The 12265-nt window shown below is 35.5% G+C and overlaps 1 protein-coding gene across 1 annotated transcript; it reads right to left on the bottom strand.

Moving 5' to 3' along the window:
• Positions 1 to 314: 314 nt before the first annotated feature.
• LOC145002692 (protein FAR1-RELATED SEQUENCE 6-like) lies at positions 315 to 2026 on the bottom strand. The gene is made up of 5 exons (XM_078961911.1): positions 1730 to 2026; positions 1488 to 1640; positions 1167 to 1416; positions 822 to 1078; positions 315 to 704 (listed from the first exon to the last, which is right to left on the bottom strand). The coding sequence occupies exons 1-5, from the start codon at positions 2024 to 2026 to the stop codon at positions 315 to 317; spliced, it is 1347 nt and encodes a 448-aa protein (XP_078818037.1).
• Positions 2027 to 12265: the final 10239 nt, after the last annotated feature.

Consider the following 12265-nt stretch of genomic DNA (forward strand, 5'->3'; position numbering starts at 1 on the left):
AGTAAACACTAACAATTGACAAAAACAACCAATAACATATGCTAACAATCGACATAAACAACCAATAGCACAAGTGGGATTTAATAAAGGGTAATTTAGTTTCCATACTTTCCATAACATAGTTTCATACATCAACAAAATGGTTAATAGTTTCATACATCAACAAAATGGTTAACCAAAAGAAACATAATTTACCCAAAAGTATTAACCATAAGGACACAGTTTTACCAAAAAGACACAATTTAACCAAAAGAACTGATTAACCAACAAAATAAACTTTCACTAATAGATCAAGACCATGTCATCAATTTCCCTCAACCAGCTTTTCCTTTTCCCTTACCAGAACCACCAGGACCACCAGAATCACTAGGAGCACTAGCTTTTTGTCCCTTACAACTCCTTGCATTATGACCAATGTTGTTGCACTTTGAACAAGTAACCGACTGAAGGATTCTTGATGCACTATTACCCTTCACCATGTCATCAATTTCATAAGCTGATTTTCTACGTTTCTTCTTTGGTCTACCTATTGTGACATGATTTTTAGGAGGAACCAAAGTTGTTGGACACACAGACTTTTCCCACATGCTTCTCCCATTAATGGGCTCAATTTTGAATGAGTACATTTGTTTCCAAGTTTTTAGCCAATATACCTCATGCACCCAAGTTTCTGGTATTCCAACATCCTTACTATTCTTCCTCATCTCCCATATAGTAGCAACAACATGTTTGCATGGCATCCCAGTGAGTTCTCATTTCCTGCAGGAGCATGTTTGTTGAACCACATCCACCGCGCATTGGTCCATCCAAGGGCCACTTACCTGATACTTACCATTTCCACAAAATACAGATCTATAATCTTCTTCCTTCTTTTTTATATTTTCCAAAGTCTGCATAGTTGTAGGTGTCAAAGGACCAGTACATTTCCCAATGACCTTTTCTACATTCACAATCTTCTTCATTAGATATTCCCTAATGAACTCTAGGCAAGAAATAATTGGTTTATCACGAACCTCATTCAGTTTTCCATTGAATGTTTCACACAAGTTATTAAGAATCACATCACAATGTGCTCTCCCTGTCCAATCACATCACTTAAAGTCAATTCAAAAAAACTACACAAACCAGGAAAACATAAAGAACGTTATTAGAGTGAAATGTTATACCAGTGAAATGGGACCTAGACCAGTGCTGAGGTGGTATCTTCTTAAGCCACTCATAACAATCCTTGTTTAATTTCTTTAGCTCTTCCATGCCTTTGTTAAACTGTTGTACATGTGTTGCAGTTGCACATGTCCATAAGAGGTCTTCGAAAGGTTTAACCCTCCATTGCTTCCTCATGTTATCCCGAATGTGACGAACACAGTAACGATTTTCAGCACAAGGAAACAAGGCTGCAATTGCATTTAGAATACCCTAACAATCATACATAGATTTTGTTAGTAAACAATTTAGAAATAAAGTAAAAAAATCTATGATTTTAGTACCTTTTGTCTGTCTGTTATAAAAGTGAAATTAGAATTGGTATTCAAGCCAAGATCCTCCCCAAGACAACTCAAAAACCAAGTCCATGAACTGATGTTCTCTGTTTCAACCACCGCATATGCCAATGGATATGTGCCATTATTACCATCTAGTCCCTGCATTTTATGATAAATAACAATCATGAATAGATTTTTACTTATTTTTATGTATAACAATAAGTAAAAGAACCATAAATAAAACTTACCACGGCTAAAAGAATTTGTCCTGGAAATGGACCCTTCATGAAAGCACCATCAAAGCCAAGAAAATCCCTCTTTCCAGCTGTGAAGCCTTTCTTTAAAGCTCCCAAGCATATGTAAATGCGTCTGAATGTCCTCGTTTCACTGTGTGGATTTCCTTCACTTTCAACATCAATCCTAACAGTCGTATCTGGGTTACGAGTTTGCAACTCAACAATGTAATCTCTGAGTAAACTATACTGAGTAACGAAATCTCCTTGCACAAGGTTTAGAGCCTCAGATTTTTCCCTAAATGTTTTCATCCTAGAAAGATCTACCTTAAACCTCCGTTGTAGCTATTCTTGCAAAGCCCTAATTAGAATAGTAGGGTTAATTTCAACCTGTTCAACAATGTTAGAAGAGAGGAATTTATACATACATGCTTTTACTGTTCTAGTTTGAAGACATTTATGGAGTTTGTTGTACGTTTTAACTGTCCAGTTGACATCTTTTTTCCATTTACTAGCTAATAAGACCCAAGGACATATTTCTTCTTCATCGTTGACTTCTACATTAGGCCCAAGCTTTGGTATTGTTCCCTTACAAACCCATCTCACTCTATTCTTGTCATTTTTTTCAAGGGCCAGCTCCCTTCTAGTCTCTATGGCATGGAGTTTTACCTTATCCTTAAACAACTTTGCTGAACCAAATTTTTGAAAAATATAGAAGGGTTCACTAACAAGTGCTTCATCATTCTCATGTGCCCTTTGAATTGCTCTTATTGATTTCTTTCTTTGACCATTAATCCCCTCATCTGATGATGAATCAGATGCTAAAAAGTCAGTGTTAATCACCTCTAAAGCTTCATCCTGTGTGCCTTCATCAACCACAGTGTTAGACGACCCTCCAACCCATTCCACATCTTTGTCGATATTCATTTCAAAATCTTGCATATCCACATTAATATCATCCAATATATTTTCAATGTCCACAAAAAAATCACTATCATCACTTTCGTCATTGTCACTCTCTAACTCACCAAACTTACCAAAGTCATTAGCATCATTAACCAAGTCATTCTCCATATGATCAGTGAGAGTAGCATCATTACCCAAATCATTCTCCATATGATCAGTGAGAGTAGCATCATTACCCAAATCCTTCTCTAGATGACCAGTGGGTGTAGGATCATTACCCAATTCTTTCTCCATGTGATCCATGTCATCCTCCAAGTCAACAGCAGGTGTGCTATGCCACTCCAGGAACAGTCTCTTTGAACAAGATGGAGGTTCAGTAATCTCCATTATACGAACTTTACTGTGGGTTGGGAACATTAAATAGGTGTGCAGAGTAGTTTTGTCATGCTCTATATATACCTCAATTAACTTATGCTTAGCCACAAAACTCCCCAAATAACGAACATCTTCATCACTAGCTAAAGCGAATAACCCAAAATCTAAATCGCCTAAAGGCCTTTGAAAGTGATAGTAAAGTGGTTTACCTATTGAAGCATACCCTAGGTCTTCCATCATCTCATCAATGTCATGAACGGAAAAGGTATCAATGTCTACTAAATCAACAAATGTTTGCTTCCCACGAATATACTTCCTTCCAGGAAAGCTTGTAAACTCACCTCCATGGTTCATTCTTATTGAAAACATTGTCGGATGTCCAGCTGTAGAGGAGAGAATCGTTTTTAGCTAACAAAATTAAACCTTTAACAATCAATATCATTCAAACGAAAGTCAATCAAACATACCATAACTTTGATCAACGTCGATTTCAGCCATTTCACCACGAATGCGCCACAAAACCATTGCAATTCTTTGTTCTTGTAATCGTCGCTACTAGGGTTTTCACGTAAGGATTTTGCACATAGTTGTGTGTTTTTTTGGGTATACGATTGTGTAATGTAGAGTATGATCGTTTAATTGAACGCACCGATTTCTTAAACTGGCGGTATGAAGAATAAGTAAAATGATGGAAATACCCCTCAACGTGCAAGGCACGTGGGGGTTTTAACTCCAAAATCAAATCGAAGGTTAGATGAGGGACCAGGCGTGCACTAAAACAAACCATTAAGGATTGGCAGGGTTAAAAAATGGAGTTAGGGACTAGGCGCGTAACAAACACCAAACCATAGGGACCATTCGTGTAATTTGTCCAATCCCAAAACTTGAGGGCAAGTTTTGAAACTTTTCAAAACATCTTGTAGATGAAAACTGAAAAATAATGAAATAATCATATTATTAATCTTTATGACATAATTTGACCTAATCTATTTTCTTGACAAGATAATTCAAATCAAAATACAAATAATTACTCTTTATCATATAAAACAAGTAATTATCTTATTTATGACAATTATCTTTTAATTGTATTAGGATAATCAATACCATATTGAAAAGAATCGAATTGTATCCATAAAAAATGTTTTTGGTAATAATCCTAATTCAATTTCAGTGAAAATCCAGAAAAATTAGGCATTTGACGACCCGACTCTCCGTGTCATTGACTGGTCTCGTCGAGTTCATCAGGCGACTCGATGATTTCATCAGTTAGATGCATAATTTTTCAATTTTTCAGCTTTGAACAAATTAGTAATGCATCAAAGACAATAGAAAAACAACCTAGGCTCTGATACCACTATTAGGTTATGAGCAGAACATCAATCTTAAGGTGGACATGCAAACCCTAAAGCTTTGGATCTTGGTTTTTCTAATTATACATGCAACAATCATCCAAAGCTTGTAAACCCTAGATCTAGCATACCAAAATCGAAATTACATCTAATAAACAAGTTAGAGTGTTACCTTTGATTGTAGCTTGACGATCTTGAGATTATGAGAACCTAGCACCTCAAATGCAATGTCTCTAATGAATCACAAAGACCAAAGCAATGGGAGAAACTTAGAGAGAGAGGGAGGAGGCTTAAAACTTGGCTAGCAGTCCTTCTAGGGTTCGGGTACCTGAAGATTAGATGCCGAAGGGATCTTTATATAGGTGAGGAATTAGGGTTTTAGTCAAAGACCTAATCTGGTTGCTTAGGCTCTAAGCAGCCCATAAGAATCTTGCAGAACCTTAGCCCTTGGACGAAATCCTTATGGGCTCCCATAAAATTTCATCCAACCATTTCTAAAGGGTTCATCAACCCATTGTGCAACTATCTTATAATTACAACTTCAGTCCCCTTAATTCAATTATCCTCTATTGACAAAAAAATTAATTCTAAATTAATTATTGACCAATGTTAATTAAATTATCTGATTTCTCCTTTTATATATTATTCATAGAATATATCAATAAATCATAATAACATCTTTCTCCATTATTCTTGCAGTCAAGTGGCTTTGGTGAAGGCAACCCAAAAAGACCATGCTATCATCGGGTCAAGTACATACCAAATATAGTTATGGGCTTACACACCTAATCCAACACTAGTTACATGTCTAACTAGAAGGTTACTCAAAGTGATCAAATAAATATACATGACATATATTTATACCTTATGAATATAACTGGTTTGGTTCTCTTTTATTGTAGTTTCATAGAAAATATAATTTCCGAATTAGTTGTTAACTATTATTTTATAGAATAATAATTCTCCAATACAAGTGTTGATTTTATTTGTTAATAATTAAATTACATTAATAGATAATCAGTTAGTAGTAACTTGCTATAAGGTATGACCTTATAAGATCATATTGATGGGTTTTCTAGATAATTTCAATGTACTTAGGGGATTTCACATAACTAACTTATGGGCACATGCAACCTAGAAAATTCTATGGCTTTTCTCATAATAGCATCATACTTTTGAAACTTCTAAATAACCTTAGCAAATATCAAAAATCACAAACGTGCAAACCACATACCTTATTGTTATTATCGTAAATAACAATGTACTTTGAAGAACCCTTCTTGGAATGCTTGCCCCAATAGTATGGATGCCTCTAATGAATCACACCCAAACCCTACGAAAACACTAGGATCAAAATACGAGAGGAGATATGAGAACTTTAAAATTGCCTTGTACTTTTCCAAGGGTCTTGAGTCTTATGCAGGTCTCTATTTATAGTTGTATGAAACCCTAATTTCAATTCAAGATAAAAATATGATATTGTAATTCAAATTTTTCTTTCCTTGTGAACCAAGAAAGCTTCAAGAAGACCTAGAAGGGCACCTGAAAATCATCCCCTCTTAGCAAGGTTCTGAATGCTTCCTTGTTCAACTTTTGAACAATTACACTCTAAACCTTAAACATGTTAATTAATTCTAATTAAACAATTAATAAAATTAACTCTGATTAATTCTTAATTAATTACTTCTATTTATAATTCATATATTAATCCAATAATATGTTAACAAGTTAATTGTCTCTCTCTTATTATCAATCCAAGCCATTTCCTGGTTATGAGGGTATCCCAAAAGGACTTTACTATTATTCAACCAATTATAGCAATTTAGTTAAGACCTTAGACACCTTAATCCAACAAATATGCCCCTAGAAAATATCATTGTATAATCATTATTAGGCATAAAGATCTTTTAATCTCCCACTTACATAGGACTCATCATAGATTGGTATAAAAAATGGTGAACATCGAACAATATTTCAGTGCCCCTAATAACACACGATAAAGAACATCATTCATCAACATCTAATTCCCAAAAGCCCAAAGTTGTAATTGATGTATAAGCTAAGTTTAGCATTTATCCCTTTGTTATTGGCATCATTTTGAACATGAGACTTGGATCGTAATCAACCTCATTTTATGTTCAACTCTGGGTTGACACACATTAGATGTCTAGCTCTCAACACATAAGATGAACAAATCCCATCTTAACTACATAAGCCTATTGTATAGTTCATACCAAACATGATAATGGCCTTTATAACTACCTGGACAAAGAACAACATTTAACCACGTTAAAGTATAATATGAAAGATATATGCCCAAGTGTCATTATAGAATGATATTGCTAAATAATATATGATCCTAAAGGGTCACACCGATATCAACTTGATGCAAATGTATTATTTATAAGAATTTGTTATGTTATGTATCATAAGGTATGATTTGTTATATCATGTACATATTTTTGGACCAAAAGGGTTTTTGTCTTATATGGAATTATATGTTTTATAAGTTATAACAATTAGAAGAGTTTTTATAGAAAAACAAACTTCTTCTTTTTATAAAACATTCAAGGAGACTATAAATAAGGAAGAAGATGTGCTTTTGATTAATTTATTGAACACATCATTCTCTTAGAAAGTATGGCAAGTTGATTTGATAAAGCATGAGTCTTAAAGTGCTAAGACCCATGGGATAAAGGCTTAAAGTAAGGACTTAAAAATACTAGTTTTCTCCCTTCTTTCTTGAGCCAAAACCAAAAACTTTGTGGCTTCCCATCTCCACATTCTCTCTAGTTTTTGTCTCTTAAAGTGTTAAGAACATAAAAATAAAAATGATACTTGAATACTCTCTTTTAAGGAAAACTAGTTTCTTTTTATTAAGATCTTAAGAGATTCTTTTATTACAACAAGAAGACTAGCATCTTATCAAGTTGATCTATTGTTGGTGGATATCTCTAGAGAACTTCTACTTTGAAGTTTCATTCCACACATCTGTTGGAACCTGAAAAGTGAACCTCTAGTAATCACAAGTAATAAAATCTGAAGTCAGGTGAGTCTGAGATTAGTGAAGTCCGAGATAGAGATTTAGTATGAGATGGAGATCAATCCGAGTTGGAAGGCAATTCTAAGATCCACAGTCTGTTCGGGCATTTAATGTTTCTTGTCTTATTATTGATGTAACATTTCATATTTCCTTTATGTATCTTTTTGATAATCAGATTGTCAGGGACTGATTATTACCCAGTCCTAGGAATGTTTCCCAGTTTGTATGATGTTCCTCCTTATCCTATTTAAGGAGTGATTTGAATGACAAGAAAACCAAGCATTGTTACTCCAAATAAAGCAAAAATTCTCTTTGTTTCACTTTTACTTTTCTCCCAAGCAAAGATCTTTCACAACATTCTTCTTGTTCAATAAATTTATTTACATTGATTATACTCCTAGTTTACTTCATTTAATATTGAGGACTTTGTTGAATCTTCTCTTCAAGTTCTAGCTGGGTTTACTTTGTTTAATACCAAGATCATCAAAACACTCGAGTTAGTGCACACTGATCTTTGTGGTCCATCGGCAATCTAAAGCATTTGTGGTAAAAAATATATTTTAGTTATCTTTGATGATTATTCATGATTTTCTTGGGTATTTTTCTTAAATAGAAATCAGAAGCCACGCAGAAGCTAATTAATTTTATCAAGTAACTGAAGTTGCAGTTACGAAAGCCTGTTCGGAATATACAAAGCCATAATCGTTCGAAATTCAAAAATCATATATTGGAAGAGTTTTTTACCAACTGAGGAATTTCCTACAACTTTTCTTCACCTTACACTCCTCAGCAGAATGGTGTTGTTGAAAGACGAAAATGTTCTCTTTGTGAAGTTGCAAGGATAATACTATCTTTTGCGAATCTACCTATGTATTTCTAGGCAGATGCAATAAAGTACAACATGGTTCACTCATAACCGCTCTAACATAAATAAAGGCTTTCTTGTTACTCCATATGAAATACTAAACAATCAGAAAACTAATGTGAAAATTTTTCATGTGTTCGTATTGATTGGTTTTGAGCATTCTAACACTCCTATGGTGTACATGCAACCCTAGAAACCTTGGATCTATGTTTGACTACGATACATGCAAATAATTATTATTCCAAGGTTCTTATCCTAACTAGAATGGCATGGGGTACTTGAATCAAATAAAGCTAGTAGAATTACTTACCTTGTAGTAGTTGTTGATTGCTTGGAGTTTGAGAGCCTAGCACCAGTAGTATGGATGCCTCAAATGGAAGTCACAAATCACCACAAACTTGGAAACTTGAGAGAGTAGTCACAACCTTCTTGAAATCGGCCCTCTTAGTATACTCAACACAACTAGTGTGATTTCAAGAACCAAAGCCTCCTTTATATAGTGTAGTGGATTAGGGTTACATCCATGTAAACCTTAATACCCATGTCTTTTCATTTCCATGAGATCCATGCGTTAAAGCTCCATCGAGTATCCATGGACTTTCCATGCTAGCCTAGCCCATTCCAAATAATCATTAGCCCACACTATATAAATACAAGAGCCCATATTTAATAAATCATACTTTTGATCCCTAAATTAATTCTAAATTAATTATAGATCAACACTAATTAAATAATATGGTTTTATATTAATATATTAGAACTAATAATATATTATTAAATCATAACTTATACTATTCTCAAAAGATTATTCGTAAATTGTTCGGGTGAAGTGAAACCGAAATGGACCATGCCGGGTCGGGTCAAGTACAAAACAAATATAGTTACGGACTTAGACACTATATCCAACAGTCTCCCACTTAGATAACTCTAATAACTATAGTTGCAAGTATAACTTCAGGAACCCATCAACAATCGTAACTCTTAAAACTCTATTGAACTATGAAGCGCCATTTTAGATAAGTGATCATGTAATCCTTTGTTCTAGATATCAACCGGACAAATACATGGAACATGGTCTTGCTTAATGTCCAGCATTTGTTTCCCAATTTCCGATTTTTTTGAAATAGAACTTAATTGAACACATCAATTTAGTTCTTATTGGGCCCGGTACATAGGTCAAAAAAATCATCGACGGGGCCCATATATCACTTCTAATCCTAGAAGGAACAGATAAACTTCAACTAATATGTTTGCTCTAATACTTTTAAATTAAACACAAAGGCACAATTTATAACATCGAGTTACTAATGCGTTTTCATGAAATCAATGCATAACCACCTCATAGGCAACAAATTATATCTCTAGGTTTGAAGAGTTATATGATATTACCGTCTCACGATCACTCGAGATAAATTTCATGAAGTGATACCAGTGAGCATTGGTTGAATCCAATACTCGGAACTTATGAGCACTCATGAGTGTTGTAGCCCCGCTTTGTCTAACATCTTAGACCTCTACAAGCCAACCCATGATAGTCTTGATTCATATCTACTTCCAACATATGATCGACTGTAGAGAGTTTGAATAATATGATATATACCATAACATAGTTATTCTAAAGTCATAACATGCAGAAATAAATAATAGTAAATGATTGACAAGAGATAGAAACACTTTACTCATAAATAACATCTTTTATTTATCATCAAATGTCAATTACACTTTACAAATTTCAAAATTATCTACCTACTAAAACTAATATAATCCTTCAGTCCTATGCTCCGAGCATGCTGGAGATGCTTAACCCGAGTCAGTCCCTTCGTGAGGGGATCTACTGGGTTCTCATCCGATGCTACCCTATTTTCCACAATGCCTTCTTCTATTCGATGTTTGATGAAGTGAAATTTTCTGTCAATGTATTTGGATCTCCCATGATCTCTTGGTTCCTTAGCTAAGGCAACCGCACTATTGTTGTCACAGAAAATATCCATTAGCTCCTTTATAGCTGGTACAACCCCAAGGTCTCCAATGAAGTTCTTTAGGCATATAGGGTCCTTTGCTTCCTCGTTGATGCTATATACTCTGATTCATAAGTGGAATCGGAAACTACATCTTGCTTTGATCTTTTCTAAGTAATTTCCCCTTTATTTAGGGTAAAGACCCAGCCCAACTGAGAGCAGAAATTATCCCTGTCAGTCTGAAAGCTGGCATCACTATACCCTGCTACTTTCAAGTCATCACTCCCACCAAGGGTAAGGACCCAGTCCTTAGTCCTTCGCAGGTACTTGAGAATATTCTTTACCGTGTTCAGTGAGCCTTGCCAGGATTCCCCTGATATCTGGTGACCACGCTCAAAGAAAAGGCAACATAAGGACAAGTACAAATCATAGCATACAAGATCGAGCCTACAGCGGAAGTATATAGTACTCGACACATCTTAGCTATCTCAGCCTCTGTACTTGGACTTTGAGTTTTACTGAGTCTGGAATTACACTGAATAGGTAGCTCACCTTTCTTGGTATTATGCATGTGGAACCTTTTCAACACTTTGTCCACATAGGTGCTTTGACTAAGTCCAATTTGTCTTTTACTCCTGTTTCTCAAAATCCTTATCCCTATGATATAGGCAGCTTCTCCAAGGTCCTTCATAGCGAAACACTTCCCAAGCTAGGACTTTACTTCCTACAAGGTTGGGATGTCATTTCCTATGAGTAGTATGTCATCCACATACAATACCAAAAAACCGACTATACTCCCACTAGCCTTGACATATACACAAGATTCATCTTCGCATCCCGAAAAGCCAAACTCTTTGACTTTTTCATCGAAACAAAGATTCCATCTGCGAGGTGCTTGTTTCAATCCATAGATGGATTTCTCAATATTACATACTCTATCAGGATATTCTGTATTGACAAAACCCTCTAGTTGAACCATGTAAACATCTTTAGCCAACTTTCCATTAAGAAAATCGGTTTTGACATCCATTTCCATAATTCATAGTCATGAAATGCAGCAATGGCTAACAAAACCCTAATAGACTTAATCTTGGCCACTGGTGAAAAGGTCTCATCATAATAAACTCCCAGAGTTTGAGAATAAGCCTTTGCAACTAGTCGTGCCTTGTAAGTGTGTACATTACCATGTATTTCGTTTTTCTTCTTGAAAATCCATTTGCACCCAAATGTATTACGACCTGGTACATTGTCAACCAAGTTCCAAACAAGATTGTCATATACGGACTATATCTCGCTGTCCATTGCCTCTTTCCATTTGGCAGACTCGGGGCCTGACATGGCTTCTGCATAGTTGTTAGGTTCATCCAAACTTACCAATTTCTCATCACTGATAAGTGTCTCACCTTCTATAGTAACATGGAAATGGAAATCATAATAATGTGCAGGTGCATTCCTAACCCTTATGGAACGCCTCAGAGGTTCAGACTTGTCAATTAGCTCAACAATAGTTTCCTCCTCAGGTTGAGGGCTATGGGTTGAGGTTCCTTCACCACTTGACTCTTGAATTTCCTCAAGGTCAATTTGCCTCCCACTGTCTCTTTGGATTATGAATTCTCTCTCTCGAAAGACTCCTATTCTTACTACAGAGACCATATTATCACTGGGTCTATAGAAGATGTAACCAAAGGATTTTTGTGGGTAGCCGATGAAAATACACCTCTCACTTCGAAGTTCGAGCTTATCGTGAGTCTCGCATATCACGAAAACCTCATAACCCTAAATATTGATGTGGTCTAGATTAGGAATGTTTCCAATCCACATCTCGTGATGTGTTTTGGTAACCTTATTTGTAGGGACTAGGTTAAGGATATGGGCGACAATCTGGCATACCCCCAAAATGAGATTGGTAGCGAAGCTCGACTCATCATGGAACGAACCATGTCCAACAAGGTCCGATTGCGCCTCTCAGCTACACCATTCAACTGTGGTGTCCTAGGAGGTGTCAACTGTGAGACAATCTCACATTCCTTAAGATAGTCAAGAAACTCAGTACTA

Source organism: Lactuca saligna, chromosome 6 (genome assembly GCF_052625555.1).
Source record: "Lactuca saligna cultivar CGN05327 chromosome 6, ASM5262555v1, whole genome shotgun sequence".
NCBI classification, from domain to species: Eukaryota; Viridiplantae; Streptophyta; class Magnoliopsida; order Asterales; family Asteraceae; genus Lactuca; species Lactuca saligna.